At 35.7% G+C, this 22483-nt stretch overlaps 2 protein-coding genes across 6 annotated transcripts; one reads left to right on the top strand and one right to left on the bottom strand.

Moving 5' to 3' along the window:
- Positions 1-714: 714 nt before the first annotated feature.
- Positions 715-12535, bottom strand: LOC140832489 (probable methyltransferase PMT26). 3 transcript variants are annotated; one of them, XR_012118124.1, is made up of 10 exons: positions 12240-12535; positions 9422-10433; positions 9190-9339; positions 8531-8801; positions 8220-8330; positions 7966-8140; positions 2311-2583; positions 1633-1827; positions 1275-1561; positions 715-998 (listed from the first exon to the last, which is right to left on the bottom strand). XR_012118124.1 is itself a non-coding variant. In XM_073196558.1 (10 exons), exons 2-9 carry the CDS (start codon positions 10382-10384, stop codon positions 1333-1335), a joined length of 2367 nt encoding a protein of 788 aa, XP_073052659.1. In that variant the 5' UTR covers positions 10385-10388; positions 12240-12535; the 3' UTR covers positions 715-998; positions 1288-1332. The 3 variants fall into 3 exon arrangements, 1 of the variants encoding a protein (XP_073052659.1); XR_012118123.1 differs by having other exon boundaries at positions 9422-10388; XM_073196558.1 differs by having other exon boundaries at positions 1288-1561; positions 9422-10388.
- Positions 12536-14048: 1513 nt separating this feature from the next.
- LOC140832473 (uncharacterized) lies at positions 14049-16627 on the top strand. 3 transcript variants are annotated; one of them, XR_012118122.1, is made up of 9 exons: positions 14049-14344; positions 14491-14571; positions 14928-14986; positions 15098-15193; positions 15291-15368; positions 15441-15503; positions 15585-15857; positions 16084-16179; positions 16342-16359. XR_012118122.1 is itself a non-coding variant. In XM_073196533.1 (9 exons), exons 1-8 carry the CDS (start codon positions 14164-14166, stop codon positions 16149-16151), a joined length of 795 nt encoding a protein of 264 aa, XP_073052634.1. In that variant the 5' UTR covers positions 14049-14163; the 3' UTR covers positions 16152-16179; positions 16342-16627. The 3 variants fall into 3 exon arrangements, 2 of the variants coding, with proteins under 2 accessions (XP_073052634.1, XP_073052626.1); XM_073196533.1 differs by having other exon boundaries at positions 15585-15758; positions 16089-16179; positions 16342-16627; XM_073196525.1 differs by having other exon boundaries at positions 15585-15758; positions 16342-16627.
- The last annotated feature ends 5856 nt before the right edge of the window (positions 16628-22483 follow it).

Genomic DNA, 22483 nt, shown 5'->3' with positions numbered 1-22483 from the left:
GTTGTTTTCTTTAATAATTTAGACCTTATATTTAAAGATTTTACTAAGAAAATATGTAAAAAGTTAACATATTATATTTCACGATATATTTATATTATTAATTTTGTAATTCGGATATAACTGAACCGTTTTGATAGAAAACCGAACCGATATGAAGAAAAATGGTTCTGATATCGGATTATATATTTTTAAAACCGAAAACCGGAATAAAAAACCGAACCGACCGATGAACACCCCTATTTTTTGATGAATTTCTTGTCTGTTTTTTTCTCTGTCTTCAGCACAACAAAAATGACTTTTCGCACCGCGCAAATTCTCTTATAAAATTATGCGCATTTAGCAACGGTTATAAACCGTCGCTAAATTAGCGACGGTTTTTGCAAACTGTCGCTGAGTCCATTTCAGCGACGGTTTATAAACCGTCGCTAATATTAGCGACGGGTAAGCGACGGTTTGGATATATTTTCCGTCGCTAATATCATATGATGCTTACATGGACCAGCGTCCGTGCATACGGAGCGCGGACGCTGCTCCACGTGTGCAGCGTCCGCACTCCGCAAGCGCGGATTACAGTAGTTTTGAAAACTTTTTTTTTAAATTATTTTTGAAAAAAGTTTTTAAAATTAAATTAATTTTAAAAAAAACCCGAATAGTTTCGAAGGAAAGAATGCTTTCAAGTAGCATAACTGAACAAGGATTAATTTGAAGGCATACTGAAAAACAAAATAAAGAAGAATTACCTTAGGAATGGTAAAAAGTGCATAATAAAATAAAATACGCCAAAACATGATATTACAACAATTTGTTCCTAATCGCTTCATTTATAACTATATCACGAAACCTCGACGTTACAAACATTAAAGTAAAACACATGTACATTTGATAATATAACTCGGGCCAGCATGTTTGAATGAATTTTCTACCATCCTTTATTAAAACAACTCCCACAATTACCAAACAGTAAAAACGTCACAATATAGGCTTGGTGCTGATTACACCTGCATCATAAAAAACATAAAAAGATCATCCAACAAGTCGTAATGTTCTTGTCCCGATCTGGTTTAAGGAGTAAGTGCAGGAGAAAAAAGGCCAAAATAGTAAACAAATCTGAGAGTGTCTCCAAAAATGTCGATGAAAAAGGTGAAAAAAGGATATAAAAGCATATCAAAACATATCTTGAAATCGAATAAACCTAGTGGAAGTACAATAGCAGAGTACACTTCACAGAATTAAGCTTTCGTGCCGCTAAGTATTAAATTAGCTTTGATACAAACCTAGTCTCTGCACCTGACAAGTAAGCCTCCGGAGTCGTCGTGTGTATGATCTGATGCTTTAAGCAATGGCATATTTAATTGTCTCTTCATCTTTAGGGCGCCACACGGTTTTTTGGGCACACAACATTCCTTCCTTATCTTTAGAGTACGTCATGCGAATATCCCACTGCAGTGACTTGAACAAGTTCTCGAGTTCATTAATAATGTCGATGGTGTCCCTGATTATAATATTTCCTCCAGGTCTCAAAATCCGATCGACCTCAGAAACCAAAGCCATGAAATTACACCTGTCACCCGAATGATTAGAACAACCCTACAGCACAAGTATCTAAATCAAAACATTGAGTCTCACTCGTACTTCGCTTTGATCTTCGAGAAAAGATGATCAGCATGGAGAAGATCATAAGATCTTGGGTAAGTACTAAATGATTCACACCAGTCATGATAAATTCCGAATAGACCTCGTTCATATATAATGGGTAGTGTATCAGGAGCATCTACAGAGATGATATTCATAACCCACAAATTCAACTCTTTCAGAGCGGCAGCAAATCTGCATAGTGAAGTCATTATTAGTACAAGCTATGTGATAGTGTGTGAATTGTAATAGGAGAATGAAATAGATTTATGCAACTGAAACAAATCAGTAAAAACCTGAATGACGAACAAACACTCACGGAATGTTCTGGCACATCAAGTAAAATGGAAAAACTGAAAGTAATGAATCTAAGTATTTTCAAAATGGCAAACATACTGCTATAATCGAACAATCCTCAATATGCTAATAGTGGTTCTCCAGGAAGAAAAAGCTCAATTACAAAGAAAGAGACATACCATGGGGTCACAAGTTTGAACGCAAAGAGAATATTGTAAAAAGAACATCAAGAACCTGTTGATTCCTTTAAACTTAAATTATATGGGATAGGGTGTGATAGTCGTTCCTGGCTAAACAATGAACTCGAAAGGTAATTAATGACACTTTCCTTGAAGAATACACTACGAACCAGCTGGTTCTTTGGTATATTATTCTACTTACCCTCCATAGACAGCTCGCATGTCCATGACATTTCTCACAGTAGACCACTTTATTCCCAATCCACTTAGATATGATTTACTCACTACACGATTCCAGTGTTTTATATCAGCTGCAAAATCTTCTGGAGCTGGCTTCCCATACACTCCAACCTGGGAAGACAACAACCAATAGGGTGTTTTCCCCAACCTGGCAGGCCACAGTTCTGGCCATTGAGATCCGCGTTCTGATGAAGCAACTGGCACCTTGTGCAAACATGCTTGTAAAGGAACATTCCTGAACGTGTAAAATAAGCTAGCATTTGAGATTATCATAAAAAAAAATAACTAATAGAAAATAGATGTATACATACAGCACTGTAACACATTTTAATGAAATTGATAGGTGTCGATATTACGTGTCGTATCACGTTGTTTTAAGTCCGTTGTTGCATGGTTTTGTTGTGTCGAGTCCTTATTTCGGTTCATTTATTTCATAGTTTGTGTATACAAGCCACTACTCACTTAAATTGGTTGTTTTCTAGGCAAAAGTGGCAAAAAAAGGTGGTGGAGCGAAATGTTTGGCAGCAGAGGTCGTGCTAGGTCCGTAATCGATGAAAAATTTGGTTGTCAACAGAACAGATCGTGCTAGGGCCTGCAAAATTGAACGCCCAGCGCGATCTGAAGGAAGAGAAATGAAAATTTCAGAGCGACGCGAGCTGGGGCCTGTAAAAATGACGACCCAGCTGATTTTTGGCCAAGAAGGAAAGAAAAGGTGGACTCTTGAGACATAGAGATCCGGTACAAGCAGCAGCACAAGAGGAAGAGAAGAGGGAGAAGAGCACAAGCCAAGAACGAGAACCTCACATAACTTTTTCTCCTTTTATATTTGTTGGGATTAAGGGGTTTGATTTATGTGAAAACCACGATTTTTGGACATGTAACTATTTATTTAATTATAGACATATAATATTGTATTTTCGAAATTTTGGTAAATAATAACAAATTCAAAATTATTAAATAATACACGGTGTTCGAAATTTTCAAATCAATAAATGCATTAAATTCGAAAATCCAGTACACAATAATCAATAATTTCGAAATTCAGCTTAAGATGTCAATCAAATTTGGAAGAAAATATTACATGCATGACAACTTTTGCCCAACAAGGAAGTTAGTTAATTCAATAAAGTACAGGTGTGTCATGAATCTGCACAAGAAAGCAGTCCACGTTCAACCACCAAAGGCAATACATAATTTTGAAAATTGCATATACTTGGGGACCAAGTTTTCGAAATTGGCAAGGTAATATGTATGGAAGAAATATCAACCGAATTATTGTAAGCTTTGCACCTCCACCTATAAATACAAATCCGTGTCATTCGAAATTTACACCACTCCATCACTCTATATTTTCGAAATTATCTCCTCAAGTGCTATCAAATTTTTCGAGTCTAAAGTTCTTCCAAGCATTGAAGTGTTGTCCATGTTAGGAAAATTATTTCCAACGCTTTAGTGCTTACAAACCATCTCCAGCGTTTAGAATTCGCTATCATATATTCTGAATAACATATCTAAACTTCAGCCAAATCCAACGGCTATTTTTTTGTATATAGCTTCCGCAAGAAAACTGCTCAAATTCTATGCTAGAATAACATACCTACTGTTTTTCGTCCTTAAACTTGTCAAAACGACTTCCAAACCCGATCTCCACCGTTCACGATTTATTTGAAATACTTTTAGACGCATTGTGCAAGTTTAAGTCCGATCTCACGATTCAATAAGTTGCAAAGGATTCTACAAGATGACTGAATTTCGGCCAAAGTGCGGCTGCATGTTCAAAATGCCGTTTGCACGATTCTTCCGTGGTTTTCGAATTCTTCAAGCGATACTAAGGTAAGTGGGCTCGCTTTAGAACTATAAATTTCATTTATGGCTTAGTTCGTTTTTGAAAGTTTCGGTCGAACATTATTCTCCCTCTTCTTGTGATACATTACCCCATGTTTTGGTACTGTGAGTGATCAACTGGATATGGGTGGGAATCCTAACAAGTGATAAGTTTATAGCCTTTACACGATGAGATTATAACCGATAAATGGGCTAGCCTCTTAGAGCAGTAAAAATTAGGGATTGATATCAGTAAACTATGAAAAATAGAAAATCTCAAGGTCTAGGCCAATTTTATGTTTACGTTTAGGCTCATGTTATATGTTATATGAACTATGTTGTGCATGATATGATATTTTTCGAAGATCATGTATATTTGTCACATATGTGCTCAAACAGCCTCTACTTGCTTAGTGACGACCATATCACTAATCCCTTGCTTTCCTTCCCCAGATAAGTCTGAAAAACAAATCGAAGAAGAATAAGAACAAGTTTAGTTTTTGGGCTGATAATAGAGAGAAATCGAGAAGTCCATGTTAGTTATGTTTCATTTTAAGTTTTTATTTAATTCAAGTTGTACAACGCTTTCGGAAGTTTATTTATGCTTTGGAATTTTTACGTTGTAAAGAAAGTGTCGATTATGATTTATAAATTGGTTCGCTAGACTTTGATATACGAGACTAGCCGTTTTCAATTGTGTGGTTGTTAAATAGTGCCGGTGTCGACTAACCATGATTCAGGGCGTGACATTTAATTGGTATTAGAGCCTCCAGGTTGGAAAAAAATTGTCAGATTTTGGCAAAGGGCCGATGCAGTCTCCTCCGAAACGGCCCAATGAGTAATAACACAACCTTTTGTGATAGGGTCCAAAATCGCAAAATTCTTTCGTCTAGACATCCGAAATCGCGTTTTTGCCGTTTTGAGAAAGTTTCGTAGAGCTAACTTTCAGTTGTTTTGGACCACTCTCGACGTATGCTTTCGATCAATACGTCAATCCTTGAACTTTCTGTTTTTGAAAAATTTCTCAAAAAATCCTGTGCTATGTGTTTCTTGACTATTTGTCGAATTTTTATGGAATTGTATTACAGAAACAATTATTATTTGTCTATATTGTTGGGAATATACTAATTAGAGATGAGTTGGCTTAAACTTCCAATTTAAGATGAAAGATTTGATTCGGGAATTATAAATTATTTATGAAAAATAATATGAGAAAATCTTATATAAGAATTATAAAATAAATTTTGGATATTCCAATATAAAAGTTGATTTTTCTGTCAATACATAATTGTGTGAACATTAAGTTTGAGTTCTTAAGAATGTTAAACACTAACTTTAAATATATAGGATCTTGAAATATCTTATTTAAAATGAATGTGAAAAACAATAAACTTAGGTTAAGAGATTTATATTATTTTTGGGATAACTAGTAGGCTATGACTTTATGAAAATAAAGTATGTTATATGTTGTATCTTGAGGAAAGTATAACACCATAAGTTTTTTTCTTTTTTATGGTAATAAGAATGATTTAAGGAGAACGACATTCAATGAACTCCTTTGTATTAGAGTGCGTTAGGCTCGTGATCTTGATGAAAACGAGATTTAGTAAAAGGATAATTATTTGAAAATTAGTTTTTTTCGTACAATGTTGAATGAAATTTTATTTCATAACGACTAGATTATAATTTTCGAGATTTAAATCAACAACTATAGATTGATAATGAGTTAAGTTCCAAGATTTTATATGAATTTTAAGTTTTGAGATATTAATTGTGATAATTTCAAGATATAATAAAATCGATATTGATTCGCATATATTCAGTGCCGGTTTGATTCAACTCACTTTGGTAGATTTCGACGTCATCCAAAGAGAAGGGATGGATTGGTTATCTAAAAGCCATGCAAAAGTAGATTGCCGGACTAAGAATGTCAAACTCCGAACCCCAAACTAATAAAAAATCATGTACCATGGCAATGCCAAGAAACATAAATATATTTTCTGCTTCCCAGACTTGTAAAGCCATAAAACCGGGGAGAAGAATTTTACTTAGCAATGATGAACGAAGTACATGAAGGAGTTAAGCTGAAGTTGGAAGATATTCCAGTAGTAAGAAAACTTTCGGGCGCATTTCCAGAAGGGCTGCCTAGAATGGTATTGGATTGTGAAGAAGAGTTCGAGATAAATTTAGTATCTGATGTTGTACCAATCTCCGATTCACCTTACCGAGTGGCTCCAGCTAAACTCAAAGAGCTAAAAGATCAACCCCAAGAGTTTTTAGACAAAAAGAAAATTAGAACAAGTGCATCCTCTAGGGGAGCTCCAGCCATATTTGTAAAGATAAGAATGAAAGCATGAGATTTTGAAGTATGAGAATTTGTATAGATAAAAAAAAACTCAATAAGATCACAATTAGGAATAAATATCTTATTCCAATGATAGACGATCTTTTCGATCAACTTAAAGTAGCTACTGGCTTCTTCAAGCTCGACCTGAGGACATGCTATCGTCAGCTAAAGGTCAGAGCAGAAGACATCCCGAAGATAGCCTTCAGAACAAAGTACGAGTGTTACGACTTCACGGTAATACCATTTGGATTGACAAATGCTCCAACAGCTTTCAAGGACCTCATGAATAGAATTTTCAAGCCATTAATTGACAAATTCATAGTGATATTTATCAATGATATCCATGTCTATTCTCCCAGCGAGGAAGACCACAAAAAGCTCCTCCACCTAGCTCTACAAACATTACGGGAGAAAGAGCACTATGCCAAATTCAAGAAAGGTGAATTCTAGCTTAAGAAGTGTGACTTTCTTAAGTCATTTGATATCGGAATCAGGAGTATCCGTTGACTCAAAGAAAGTAGAGGCAATTCTAGATTGGCCAAGCCCTAAGAATGCGACCAAAGTGAGAAGGTTCCTTGGTTTAGCAGGTTATTACCGGAAGTTCGTCGAGAGCTTCTCTTCAATAACCGTATCACTGACAAAACTAACACAGAAGAACACAAAATTCTATTGGAGCAAAGGACGTGAAAAGAGTTTTCAAACATTAAAAGAGAAGTTTGCACACAACCAGTGTTGACAAGGATTTTCCCCATCTACAGTGACACATCAAAGGAAGGTCTATAATGCGTACTTATGCAAGAAGCGAGGGTCATTGCTTATGCATCGAGACAGTTGCAACCGCATGAGCAAAACTACCTTACTCAAGATCTCGAGTTGGCAGTAGTGGTCTTTGCTTTGAAATTTTGGAGACACCACCTCGATGGTACCAAGTCTGAAATCTTCACAAACCACCAAAGTCTCAATTATTTGTTCACTCAAAAGGAATTGAATATGAGATGAAGACAGTAGATAAAGTTACTCAAAAACAATGACTTGACAATAAGCTACCACCCCAGCAAGGCAAATAAGTTAGCCGATGCTTTAAGTCGGAAAAATATGGGTAAGATAAACCTATCATCACTTTCCACGCAATCATGCTTTCGGGAAACAGTCAAGTTAAATTAGAGTCGAGACATGACACCAGAGAAGTTCAAAGAACAAGCCAAGGACGTAAAGACATTGGTTTCTCAAGTGGACCCAGACAAAGTCCTATGGATTAGATGCCGATTGTGTGTGCCAGACATCAACAAGCTTTGACAATAAATGATGTCAGAGGTGCATGAGTCAAAATTTTCGGTTCATCCCGAAAAAGATTAGAAAAACTCGATAAAAAATGCACTTGTCAAAATTTTAAAAAGAAAACTCATAATGTCGACACTTGGTTGAGAATATAAACTATCATCTCACCAGGCAGCATTTGGATCATCTGAATCTGGGCAGAGTGGAGGATCATTTTCCAACCTTTGTTCATAACATTCATTTGAAATAGGCTTGCGATATACCGCAATCCCCACTCCATTAACCATGTCCTTGGAAATTGATACAACATCCCAGCACATTGCTTTGGTGAGTTTCTTCATGGCTGTCAATATTTTGCAGATAAATGCATATAAGGTCAAAAAACCACATCAGCTTCAAGGGATAACAAATAGCACATGTACCTTCCCAAATTCCAACATCTTCAGGAAGTGTCTGGTAAATGGGAGTCGCTGACCAAACAAAGAAACCTCCAGGCCTTAGTAAACGGTTCAGCTCCAACAGAAGCTTACCACCTGAACATTGTTATATGTCATTGATGTCTCGTGAGAACCAAATGAAGTTAATCGAGTATTAGCTAACAAAGTAGTAACATATACAACCGAAGAAAGAATGAAATTTTTTAAGCCCAAAAAATAATCCTTTTGTATTAAATATTAAGCTCAAACACTCGTGCAATAGTCGAAAAATATTTCTCAAGTACAGAAAAAATTACCTTCAATATGCCAAGGTACCCTACAACGTGCACAATGTACAACATCAAAAACTCCTCCTGGGTATGTAAGTCTTTTTGTTCCCATAACAGCAGAAATAGCAGGTATTCCTCTTTCAAGTGCAAATTGAACCTGAGCTTCATGCTCATCTTTCGGAGCCAATGACATGGTTAGCACGTCTCTGTCAAAAAGAAACCCCCCGAAGCTAGCAACTCCACATCCAACATCCAAAACAACTCGGGAGCGCTTTCCCCAGGCAATATCAGGCACAGACTACATAACAGTCAATAGTATAGAACTAAACGTCAAAACAACTTTGAGCAGAAAAGCCACACCATAAGAATTTTTTTTGGGATGCACCTATGAGTATCAATGAGGTACATTTATAACTAAAAATAATACCATATGAATATATCACATAATTCAAATATTTCTGCACATGCCTCATTTCATACCTGACATTGTCAACAAAAGCAGTAAATTATTTATCATGATTCAGAAAAGAAAATAAAAATGTCAAATGGTCACTAAACCAAATTCAAGCCATATGACAAATATTTGCTATTGTGAGATAAACTGACCAGCTAATTTCCTCGTGTGCTGTAAATTAAGTAAAACGAAGAGAGATACATTACATATTCAGGCACTTACAACATCTTACCTCTTGTATGACATCAATGTAATGAAGAGCACCATGTTTAAATTGGGTGCCACCACCAGGGAAAGTAAGGTATTCATCAGTAACTTTAACCCAATTTTGGTGTCCTTTAACTAGTGCAAGCTTGATATGAGGGACATTACGGTACCAAATCTATCAAACCAAGCAAAAGAAGTCGATGTAAATGAACCAAAAAATACGGGCACCATAATAATCTCTTTCTCAAGCACTTTACCTTTTCCCGGCTAGTAGGCCACTCGATTGGGTATTGGTATCCATCTGGAAGTGGAACAAGGCACGTCGGAGGATTGTCCGGGCAGTGCCTCTCCCTGTGTTCGTAGTGCTTAGTTGATGGAAGCTTCCTGATCACAGCCCAGTTGTCAAGGCATGGAATGTAATCTGTCCCTGCAGTAGTGTTGCAAAGCTTCCAGTGGTAATATTTTTTATTCTCCAACTCTGATGATTTTTGGGCTTCATTCTCATTCTTTGATTCCAACGCCTGAGTTGAAAAGAGTCCATTTTGAGTTGTAGATTCTTCCAAAACCTCTGCTTCAGACTCCTTATCTTTCTTGTCTACCAACCGCTCCTCCCCATCTTTTCTCTCTCCAGAACTTTTACCCGATTTTTCCTCTGTGTCAACAGCATTGGTCTCATCAGTCTCTACAGGTTCTGATTTTGGCACCTTAGATTCCCCATTTTCTTTCATTTCTTTTCTATTTTCTAATTCAAGTTTTGATTCTCCTTCTCTATTTCCATCTTCAGACTTCTCTTCAGATTGATCTTCCAGCTTTTCCTCAGTGTTCACATTGATCTCTTCAAAGTTCTCATTCTTTTCCTCCTGATTTGAGTTCCCATTGGTGTCGCCTTTGGTTGCATCCTCAGGTAAATCACCTGGGTTATCCTCAAACTGCTTAGACTTTCCATCATCAGTCATATCATTATTATCACTTGCACTATCACTACTCTCTTCGTTCCTGGCATCATCAATACTGTCGCTACCACTCTCTAAAACATGGGTTTTCACACCCTTCTTGTTCTCCACAGAAACATCAGTGTCTTCAACAGGAACCACGGTATATGACATCATCATCCACACTCCAATCAAAAGAAGGGCTACAGAAACCACAATTGCAACTGTTGAACAGTATCTAGATGACGGTTTTCTCCCATCAACTCTGGAGTATTTTCCTGATGCCATATTTCTGTTTGAATACTTCAATTAGTCAAGGAACAAATTATTTATACACCTACAATGTAACCACATTATACGACCGATTCTCAAATTTAAGAGGAGAATGTCAAATAACATTAAGGGAGAGCATGGCACAAGCAAAGGAAGTTTTTAGGACAACAAATAGGAAAAAATCTATTCAAAATTACTTCTTAGTAGGGTTAAAATAAATTGAGCCAGCTCATTAACATACTTTTTGAATTCGAGCCGAGGTACAGTTGCGCCGTAATTTTTCTTGAGTTGAACTCAGGCATAGTTCACTTTGTTTAATTGCTCACGAGACTTGATAAAGATATGTATATACTTGTATATGTAAACAACAGTATCCTTTCACAGCAGTCTTGCCACATCCATTGCAATTAGCAACATTCATCTCCATTACCTTCTGTATTTCAACTTATCTCTTTAAAATAATATGGTGCTTCTCCTTCTATCTATATTCACCCTCACCGACACCCCATTAAGCAGCTTCAGAAAACAAAAATGTCGTGACAATTAGCTCAGCAGCCTCTCTCCCACCACACTTTTGGCCTGTCAGTGTAGTATATATAAAAAAATAGGTCTTTTATTGTGTATTTTGGTGGAAAACAAATATCCAACTAATAAAGATTTTTATACTTCTTGTGTATTCAAGTGATAATACATGTACTTTCGGTTCGAGTTTTAGTGAATAATTAAAAAAATGATATCCCTGTTCATAGTTTCAAACAACAAAGCTTCGATCCAAACTTTGGAATATTCAGGAAAAAAAGGCTTCAGTCGAAGACTGTAATGTTAAAAAAAAGGTTGCCTTTGAAAGGCTTGAACGTGTTTCGATAAGAATGAGCCGAACTCGAACTCGAACTCGAACTCAAACTCAAACTCAAACTCAAATATCCGTCTTTTCAAGCTTCGGAATCAAGCTCAAATATGCTCTAATCAATTCGAGTTTGAACTTGACCCCAAATTTTCTGAAATATTCAACTCGGGTTGTATCCCTAATTCTAAGTCTCCATACAAGTTCAAACAAGGCTCCATGTCTGGAAATGTAGGCGAAACAAACACTGGTAATCATTTCAAAATCATAGAGCAGTAAGGTAATTGCAAAAATTGATAAACAGAAAGAGAACTAGTAAAGGGGCCTGGAGCTAAGTTTGATGGAGGTATCGCATAGAGAACATTTCTCTGCATTTAAGGGAAAATAGATATTTTATTACGTGGCCGAAAACTTGAACAAACAGAAAGAAATCTATTTTATTACGTGGCCAAAAACTTGAACGAACAGAAAGAAATCGCTGATGCAAGTTCCAGAAAAAATATGCAAATCTCTAGCTACGGACTCATATGATGGTGAAATGCCATTGTTTATACTAATTGCTCAAATAAAACGATGAAAGTACACAATCGGCTATATGAGATACATAATGAACTAGGAAAATATCCTGTAAGAGTCTCAATGAATTTTCCGCTGATTCACAGAGTAAATCGCAAGTCCAAAATTTATTACCACATTTTAGACTAGCCTAGATGTTTCGTAACAAAGTGAGTTGTCACTACAAGAACTCATGTTTCGTAACAATAGAAATTGTCAACAAAAATCCCAGTTCAGAAAGGACACAATTCAAGATCAATTAAACTCAAATGTCAAGAAATTTAAGCTAGCAACTTGAATCTAACTTGGGAACACACAGACCCCAAAAAAACACAAGATTCCCTTGCTGCTCAAATAAATCTAAGAACAGAGCTTATAAAAGCACAAAGCAGCAAACATCAACAGACCAACAAAATCAAACTGAATAAAAAAGACGACTTCCATATCAAGATCGCTTCAGAAATCACCCACCAAACCAGAACGGCGACTCTAATAAGGTAGCTCAACGGTAGTCTACGGCACAACCGTGGTAACGGAGCTCGTATCGCTACGTTAAAACGGTGCTAGCACCTATGCAAGAAGTGATTGAAGTCCCAGATTCGATTATTCAGGTGTCCAAAACAAGTACTGGATCCGCCACCGCGGGGGCGGAGCTGACGGCGGTGATAAGTGGCTCGAAATTCGATTGATCAAGAGCTGAGATCATGGAGAAGAGCGGAGGAAGATGTATGAGCGAGCGGCTTAATATTTTCCAAATGTGAACACTCTTTAATTAGTCGCCAATACAGTTACCGACACAGTTCTTCTTCTGCTGTTTTATTAATTAAATTTATTAAATAAACAAATTATATCTATTAAATTAAATTTGGACATAATTCTTTTCAAGTACAATTTAAATTCTTGGAATGAGTATTTTTTGGAATTTGAAAATGTAGTATTTTTATATAAATGATTAGGATAATGAAATTTTAAATTAAAATTACTATCATTGTCTATAAAGTGAAACGGAGTGTTTTGAAAATCTCGGTTCAAATGAATGATACTTTTCTAGTTTAATTCTAAATATAACGTTTCAGGTTTTGTCCTAAAAATTTCAAAAAACTTCCGACTTGATTTTTCTGTCTATTTGATAGTTAAAACTAACAGAAATAAATCACATGACACTTCCACTCAGTAAAATCCCAAACTTAGTTGCTAGGAATTCTTGCTGGTCCTAGACAACTAGATTCTTGTGAAGGGGCCATGCATCCCCCAAGCAGATCAGTTGTGGCATCCTAATCCTGCCGCTAAGGCCGCTCGAGAAATATTGAACTTTAATCGAGAAGGGCTGTCACTCTTCTTCATGCTCGCCAACTGGATAGGCTTCTCAGGCGAGCAAATGGATCTCTTCGAAGCTGTCATCCAGACTGGATAAGAAATAGTGGAGAAGCTTCGGAGTAATTACCGACAATCCATTTTCATATACATTCCTATAATGGGAGAGCTTCGGGGTGGTGGTTGACAGTATTATTAATTAATCCAGACCATATGCTGAGGAAACAAATAATTAAGGAAATATCCTTGAGCCAGAAGGTATGATTGAGATCGAGTTTCCACGTAGGGATCTGTTAGAATGCATGGGCAGGCTTGATCATGAGCCAATGAAACTGAAGCTGAAATGTTTGGAAGACGGAAGCTCTGGAACACCTGAAACCATGGAAGACCTACAAAAACAAATAAAATCCCGCGAGCGCCTGGGCTCTCATGCAAGCTCTCGGGAACTTCTAATCGGGCTGTCTCGAGAAGCGCACCACACTCGAGTGTATCGGTATGAGCTATCTTATCTGTCAGAACAACATGAGTTTGGCGTGTTAAAGAAACAATCAAAAATACAGGTTATGGACAACCGCCTTATCTGACTTAGCAGGTGAGCATTGAAAACAAGGTAACAATTAGATATCCTCCTATAAATAGCAGATACATTACAGATTCTGAAATTCTCAATTTTCAAACACTTACTTATATTCGCACATATATAGCCATCCTTACTTTCTTGAAACTATTATTATTTATTTTTATGTTTTTTTCGAAACTTAAAAAATAAATATATAAATTTTTATTATATATACTATTATTATGTATTTTTATGTTTTTTCGAGTATAAGTATTATCATTTTTAGGGAAAAAAACAAACGAGATAATGATTTGATATAATTGCCCTATCGTTATACCCACTTACATAAACACCATCGAGATACACTCATATATTGTGGTCTTTTACCTACTTGCTTGGAATTGGAACCCAAACGTGGGATAAAAGAAATTGAATAGTTGAATCCGGGCTGTGGCCCGGCCCTTTAAGCGCAACGAATGGACGAGGAGAAATGGAAAGATCACTTCACAATCCAACAGTGCAATGGCTGGTTCTGCTTCCACTCTCTCCGCCTTCTGCTTCGCTCAACTATCTCCGACCCTTGGCGCTTTCAAGAACAAACAGCTCGGTTTTCAATCACTGGAAAAGAGCTTTTCATTCACTTGTTTTTTTTCCAAGAAGAAACGGATGGGTTTCATGGACCAAATTCTTGATTATATTGAAGGTGTTCCACTTTGACTGCTTTTGGAATTTGAAGATTTTCATCTTCCATTCAACGGGTTTTTCCTTATCGAGTAAATTACTGGGTTGTATGTGTATTTTCGGGGATCTTATTGATATTCACTCTTTTGTTTTTTTTAATTGATAAAGGGGGTCCAAAGTTGAGAAAATGGTATGGGGCGCCTGATCTCATGTCAAAGGATGAAAATGCATTAGAAGAAGATACCCCAGGTTCTCTTTCTGTTCTCCCACATCATATTTGTGTCTTGTAAACAACAAGTCGACAATTGTATTCCTTTCCATGTATGTGAACGAGCCAGTAGCGGAGCTAGAACCTTATTTAGGACGCGCAACTAAAATTATAGAGTTTATGGGCAGTACATGCATTTTTATGGTAAATAGTATACCAAGATTATACAATAGCTAAAAGAAAATCGGAGACTGTCATGGGGTGAGCCCTCCCCTGGTTTATGGGCAGTATGCTGATTACAGTTTCACCCCCAGTCCCAGTTTATGGGCAGTACACGTGATTATTATTATTTTTTTATTGAGATTTACTCGTATCCATTTCTTTATATTGGAACCAGAAGAAGAGGAAATCAGAGATGCTGTATTAGTAACTGATGGAGACAATGAGATTGGTCAGGTGATGCTATGTATGCTATGCAGTAGAAGATTTGCTTAGTCGCGAGCATTTGATCTGAGCAACCTAATTATAGTTTCTTGAACCTAAGGTTCGTGTTTCTTACTTCTACAGATGGTCATACTGTCACTCATAGTCAAAAGAGTTCGAGTAAAAACTCTAGTGAAGGATAAGCGAGTTTCCATGGAAGCATTTGGCACTTACGTTGAGGTTCATGCCTCCACATCATTCAAACAATATTTAGATGGCTTCTGACATTTCTATTGTTATGCTTGATTTTCTCTGATTCTTATGTATTGTTCTGAAGCCCATGGCTGGAGATGCAAAGGACAAGACATTTCTGAAAAAAGCTCTAAGAGGTGTTCGTGCATTGATATGTCCGAATGTATGTATCAGACTATGTTCGAGAACTGTGTTGATTCTTTAACATAAATCTTTACCGTCCATCTTTATTTAGGAAGGATTCTTATGTAACATAGAGAGCTGGAAAGGTGTAGAGCATGTGATATTGTTATCTCAGGTATCTTCGTATCATTATCAAATAATTCACGCAGCAACGTAAGCTAACATATCCTGGATGTTAAGTGCTTGAAATTTTCAGTTGCCTCTCTATAGGGATACGACTGGAATTCTAGCAGCCATGAATAGCAATGCAAAAAAACTAGCTGAGCAAGATGAAAGTGTTGCAAAGGCATGTGGAGTCCCCTACACAATAATCAGAACTGGTGCCCTAAAGAATACTCCTGGAGGGAAGCAAGGTTTCAGCTTTGAAGAGGTACAGTAGAGGTTTCGTAAAAAAATCTTGAACAAAGCAGGTCTAAAAAACCATCTCCTGTATATGATTCTTGATTGATCAAGAATTTTTGGTCACAAGGTATAACTACTGTTCATCTTTCGAATTTCACGAGGTTTTTCTCCCAGTACAGCTGATGATAATTGTTGTGTTAGACGATTTGTTTGGCTGAACTTGAGCCTTTTGTGAATGGTTAATCTTTTTTCACAAGATTTAAAACTATGACTTCTGAAAGGATCTTGGCAATTTATTATTTTCAAAAAAGAAAATAGCTTTTGTAGCATGATTCTCTAAATTTATATGTCAGGGCAGTGCAGAAAAAGGATCCCTGAGCAAAGAAGATGCCGCATTCATATGTGTAGAAGCCCTCGATAATGTCCCACAAAAAGGATTGATTTTTGAGGTTTAATAATTATATTTTTCTTTAGTTTTGTGGTTTCTCTTATCTAGGATCGATACTGTTATAACAAAAACTATTATTGTTGCAATTGATGAAACTTGCACTTGAATTTCTTCGGTTCTATTTGTGTTAGTTTAATCAAAATGTCTTTTCTCGTATACACAGGTGGTTAATGGCACAGAGAGCGTTTCCAGTTGGAAAAATTGCTTTGCTACGTTGATGAACAAGTCACAGGAATAAATGTATATTCTTACAAGGTTGGAGACCAAATGAAGATTAGGGTATATTCTAAATATGACCTCGGTTTACAGAACAAGTACACTCTTCAGATGACAGCAGATTTATTTTGGGATAACTTTGGATACGAATCCGAGGAGCATGTCCGAAAAATGTTCTCCAAATGAATCTAGATACGTGTCATTCATTCTGATTAATACTCGATTTTTGAAGTCTTCCTTGAACAGTGTTGCTATTCTAAACAATCTCTGTTACGCATGACCAAGTAGAAGTGCAATACATGTATTCGTGGGCTGTGGAAAATATAAATTGTGATATTACTAAACCATAGAAAATGGCTTATCCTCACGTAAAAATCCAGGGCCACCACAAATTTGATACGGAATATGTGCGTTTATAAAGATACTCCACCTAGAGATGGATTCAGGATTTTTTCGGAGGAGGGAAACAGACAGCATGGGGTAATTTATCATATTTGATGGATGAAACGTGTATTTTAAGAAGATTATAATATAATATTTGAAATGTTGAATCTTCATATCCTGATTCCAATCTGGGGACAGAGGGATGCTATGTTCCAGTACAAAGATAGTTGCATAAACTACAAAGGCAAACTGCATTAATTATTCTCTGTAACCATCAAGATTCTGCAATTTTCACCAAGAAATTGAGTTATAACATCCAAGAATATACCAGAACCAAGAACTCTGAATCAATTGCTGGACCGAATCCTCTTCTGCCCGACTCTTCCATCCGATCTAGTCATCCCAGCTGATTCTCCTTCCGAAGAAACATCCATCGATTTAGTGAATGAGTTTGAAAGATCGGCATAAAGATCAACCACTCGTCTTATATTGTTGTTGAGCTCTCTGATCAATTCCACATTTCGTGTCAAATCATCCGGGATTTTGGCTTCTTGATTCTGGTTTATCTCGTTTATTAACAGCCGGTTTTGGTCCAAAATGTTCTGGACCTGCACGAAATTCTTCTGAAACGTCTGAAGAACCTTGCCCTCGATCTGTACACCATCGTTGGCAATGCCTGAAAATAGATCGCCTGCCATCACCGGAGGTCACTCTTTCCGCTGTAATGTAATTCAAATCACTGCAAGAAAAGCTTTAAAAATGTTCCATTTAGTTCTGTAAAACAACTAAAAGTACAATGGCTCAGAGTATCATTTTTCATATATCTCACCTAAAGAATCAAGAAAATGTTCAATTTTTTTTAAAAAAAACACCCAAAGAAAAGACCTTCAATAAGATTCTTCCAAAATCCAAAGTACCACTCAATCTCGGGTAAATATTAAATAAAAGAACTGTTTGATTCAAAGAAGCAAAATAAAGGGAAAAACTTATGCAAACTAAAACATATTCAAGTTTTACGCATTTATTAGATTATCAGAAATTTGTAAGCTTCGCGACTAAATACAATAATCAGCCGACACTAATTCGTATTGCAATTTGAATCAAATGAATTGGAGGAATACAGTCAAAACCTCGAAATCCAACCAGAATAATGAATAAATACCAAGAATTCAGAAACCCCACGTGCCTTCGAGATTCATAATTAAAAGAACAGCAACAGTACCAAGCACCCAACAGCTTGAGGACAGATGGAAACCAAGTTAATTCCCATGAAATTCTCTATGTTTTACCTTTAAATTCAACTCTCTTTTTTTTGGGATTTTCCAAGCAGGTGCTTAGAATCAAAACTCAACCACCGTGAGATTTAACATAGGCACTGAAATCATGATGAACAAAACGGAAAGAATACAGAGAATATAATTAATTTGACAATTAAAAATAATAATAATGGAAGAAGACCCTTCATGTGTCTGTGTGCGCGCGCGTGTGTTCTAATTTCTATTTCACCCGCGGGATTTGTCCTTCTTTCATTCATTACCTCTCCCAATCTTGTGTTTACGTGATGCAATTGATATATAATTAAATTTGGAAAATCTTGAGTGCGACTTATCCGATCATACTTTATGAGTTAGATCTCTTGTTTGGATCATCCATGAAAAAATATTATTTTTTTATGATAAGTGTATTAATTTTTATTGTGAATATTGATAGGATTGACCCGTCTCACAATATTACTCAATTAATGTTTCTCGATAAAAAAGTATAAACAATATATTTAAAATTCAAGTATAAAAAATGATCCATATGAGACTTGGAACTTATAAGTTAATAAAAAGAGACATTTAAATTTTAGAATAATAATTAATATAAGGTTTATTTGTGAAATTTTTACAAAACATAAAAGGATTTGACAAAAATATATCAAAAAAATTAAAAAAAAATATTTATCGTAGGTCTACTCCAAAAACATAAATTCATAAAAAATCACCCAAAAATGACATTAACGTCATTTCTCGACTAAATAGGCTAAAAAACTACAAATGAATTTATAATTTCCTGATTAAACTCGAATATTATGTTTACCATCTCTTTATTCATCTCTTGCCTTATGTTTTAATCAAAAAACTTATATTATATATTAAAAATTCCAAAACTTAAATAAATCTTGTAATCTCATTTTTTTTTGTTTTGAAATGTTTGTCATCTCATATTAATTTCAAGTTACAAACAAATATAAACCACATCATTTACTATGATTTAACACGAATAACTTACTGTCATTCAGATTGATAAGAAATATTGTAAAAATTGAAAATTTAAAACTAAAAATTAAAAACAGAAATTGAACTTAAAAGTTGTACAAATAATCAATTATACTATTAATTAAAAGAAGTATTTATTTAAAAAGTAAAATGATGAAGACCCAAATTAATTATGAGAGATTTATACTAACTAACTGGGTAGACCCGATGTTTGCATTACGTCCAAACATCAAATCTTACTTGGTTCATGAGTACTCAATTTTCTAGGTAAAAACTAATGTGAGACGGTCTCACGGATTGTATTCGTGAGACGGATCTCTTATTTGGGCTATCCATGAAAAAATATTACTTTTTATACTAAGAGTATTACTTTTTATGGTGAATATGGATAGGGTTGACCCGTCTCACAGATTAAGATCCGTGAGAGATCTCACAAGAGACTCACTCCAATTTCTATTCGATAATGATTAATTTCTTAGAAATAATGAGCAATTATTTTAAAACCGTACTCAATTGGTTTTTTTTTTTGGATGCATCGTACTCAATTGGTGTTTAACTTCAATAGCCAAATTATATCACTTACTTGATTTGAGAGTCCCCAATATCTTCCCGATAATACCTGAAGGGAAATATAATTTTCATATTAAAATGATTTCTCTAATATTATCTTTTCCTTGTTGATTTGATTGAGTATAATATTTAATTGTGGTTTTGCCTTTCTAGATAATTATGTTAAGATTTTATTGTGATATAATATCTTCCTTGAATTTAATTTTCTATTGATAAGATTATGTGGAATACTGAGTTTTACTTTTCTAGATATTATCTTGGTGATAAATATCTTCTAGATATAATATTTATGATAATGATTTACATGATATTGTACTATTGATTTGTTTCTAATATAATTCTTGTTTACCATATCTTATAGATTTCTTTATGGAAGATAAATTTTAGGAGAGATGAAAGCTATACATAAGAGGTGATCAACGTGAGGTGACAGAGAGTGAATAGAGAGAAGATTGTAGGTGTTGCCCTAGGTGTTGCCACTCCTGGCCGCAACATCTGCAAAAATACAGTATGTTTGAAATCCACAACTTCTGGAAATTCGAGTGGAGATGATGAATCAGAAGCTGATGATGAAGAGATGACTCTTGAGAGTGTTCAAAAACTGTATGAAGAATTGTTTGAGGATTGGACCAAAAGAAACAAGATTAACTCAACTCTTATGAAAGAAAACACCAATCTAAAAGCCGTGGTTGCCAAACTTGAGGTAATTTTGAACAAAAAAGATTTGGAACTTGGTGAGACCAAAGAAGAACTTCAAAAGGCAACTGAAACCTTGTCCAAGTTCAACTCAAGCACATCCAAGCTTGATTCCATACTCTTGATGGGAAGGGATGACAAGAAAGGTTTAGGCTTCAAAGACAGTGTGTTTGAAATAGGTGAATCTTCCAAGTCTACTGTTTTTGTGAAGGGAAAAGCTGATATATCTCCACAACCACAATCCAAGTCACAAATCAAAATCTCTCCATCAAAAATACAACATGATGCACCCATTCCTAAGAAGAAATGCAGGTATGTATGCCATTACTGTTTTAGGTCTGGTCATATCAGGCCCTACTGTTTTAAACTCAGGAATGACTGCTGGAATCGAAAGACTAATCGGATGTTGCCCCGAATGTTGTCCAACACTTCCCGCAACATCTCCCACCGTCGACCTACAATAAGACAAATTTGGGTACCAAAAATAAAAACTCACTGTAATGTTGTCTACACTTCATTGAAAACTAATAATGCAGGTCATTGGTACTTTGATAGTGGAAGCTCACGCCACATGAAAGGTTCAAGAGAACATCTCATCGATTATGTTGAACAAAATTGTGGTAGAGTGACATATGGAGGGGGAGCTAAAGGAAAGATTGTGGGAAAGGGAACTTTGAATGTGGAAGGACTACCAAAGCTCCACAATGTGCTTAATGTTGAAGAATTAAATTCAAATTTGATAAGCATAAGCCAATTATGTGATGATAATTTGCTTGTTAAGTTTGATAAACATACTTGTGAAGTTTTTGATGAAACTAATATGTGCATTATGACAGGTACAAGGTCTTCGGATAATTTCTACCAAATAGGTGAAGATCTTTCATGCAAACATGTGCAAATCACCGAACTTGACATTTGGCATCAAAAACTCGGACATGCAAGCTTCAAAACCTTAAAGAACTTGAGTAAGTACGATGCAGTACGAGGTATGCCTAATCTTTCATTTGGTATACCATTTGTGTGCGGAGATTGTCAAAAAGGTAAGCAGACTCACGCGTCACACCCAGTATTGCCATCATCTGGGACAACACGCTGTCTGGAGTTACTATATATAGATCTTATGGGTCCTATGGAAGTTGAAAGTTTCGGAGATCTCAAAAAGAAAACAACTGAAGATGATGTGGATGAGTTTCTGGAAATTCCAATATCACTGGAAAATGCAGATGTTGCCCCAGATGTTGCAACATCTGACACAACACTTGACACTGAAGTCACTGAAGCTGAGGACGAAACGAATAACGATGATGGACAGAATATTCCAAGTAAAATTCAGAAAAATCATCCATCATCTCAAATAATTGGAAGTATGCATGAAGGTGTCCAAATTCGAAAGAAAGAAAAAGTGGATTACCGAAAGATGGCTGGACTTATTTGCATGAGCTCTTTATACTCACAGATTAAGTGAATATCTACCGGAAATTGGCTTCAAACGAGGTGAGGTAGAAAAAACTTTTTTTATTCAGAAATCTAAAGGTGAGATTCTTATTTTTCAAGTCTATGTTGATGATTTCTCACAATTTTCATGGGTTAGATTCATTAGAGAGAAATTGGATACTGTGATAATTCTAGTGCAATTGATATTTCAAAAAAATCCAGTACAACACTCCTCGAACTAAAAACATTGACATTAGACACCACTTTATTCGAGATTTAGTTGAAAAAGGATTGATTCGAATTGAATTTGTTGGTACAAATAACCAACTGACTGATATATTCACAAAATCATTAGACTTTGAGAGATTCTCTAACCTTAGGAAATCTCTTAGCATATGTTCAGCCTAATCATACATTGATGTTGTCTCAGATGTTACAACATCTTGGACAACATCTAACATGCATGTGTATTTTTAGGCATTAGACATTCTGCATTTTTCATTCATACTGTTATATGATGTGTTATCACTATGTTGCATAAATCTTCTGGTGCACTTACAATTTCTTGTTCTATCTAAACTTAACACACTTGGATATGCTTAACAATCTGATTAAATCACAAAATAGTTGAAGGATGATCATGTACTCCATGACATTGTCTCATACAAAAAGTGACTTGAAAAGATTGAGTAAAAAGAAAAATCAATTATGCATATGCTTTGTATCAGAAGAAAAGATGGGAAA

This window comes from Primulina eburnea, chromosome 1 (assembly GCF_022965805.1).
Source record: "Primulina eburnea isolate SZY01 chromosome 1, ASM2296580v1, whole genome shotgun sequence".
Classification (NCBI taxonomy): Eukaryota; Viridiplantae; Streptophyta; class Magnoliopsida; order Lamiales; family Gesneriaceae; genus Primulina; species Primulina eburnea.
This window is presented reverse-complemented; position numbering and strand designations above follow the sequence as displayed.

Coding starts and splice junctions, on each gene's coding strand:
- LOC140832489 (XM_073196558.1), bottom strand. CDS start 10,384: ATGGCATCAGGAAAATACTCCAGAGTTGATGGGAGAAAACCGTCATCT. Junction 8,802..9,189: donor ACATTGATGTCATACAAGAG/GTAAGATGTTGT, acceptor ACTGTTATGTAG/TCTGTGCCTGATATTGCCTG. Junction 2,584..7,965: donor GATGATCCAAATGCTGCCTG/GTGAGATGATAG, acceptor TTACACGTTCAG/GAATGTTCCTTTACAAGCAT.
- LOC140832473 (XM_073196525.1), top strand. CDS start 14,164: ATGGCTGGTTCTGCTTCCACTCTCTCCGCCTTCTGCTTCGCTCAACTA. Junction 14,345..14,490: donor AATTCTTGATTATATTGAAG/GTGTTCCACTTT, acceptor TAATTGATAAAG/GGGGTCCAAAGTTGAGAAAA. Junction 15,369..15,440: donor GTGCATTGATATGTCCGAAT/GTATGTATCAGA, acceptor ATCTTTATTTAG/GAAGGATTCTTATGTAACAT.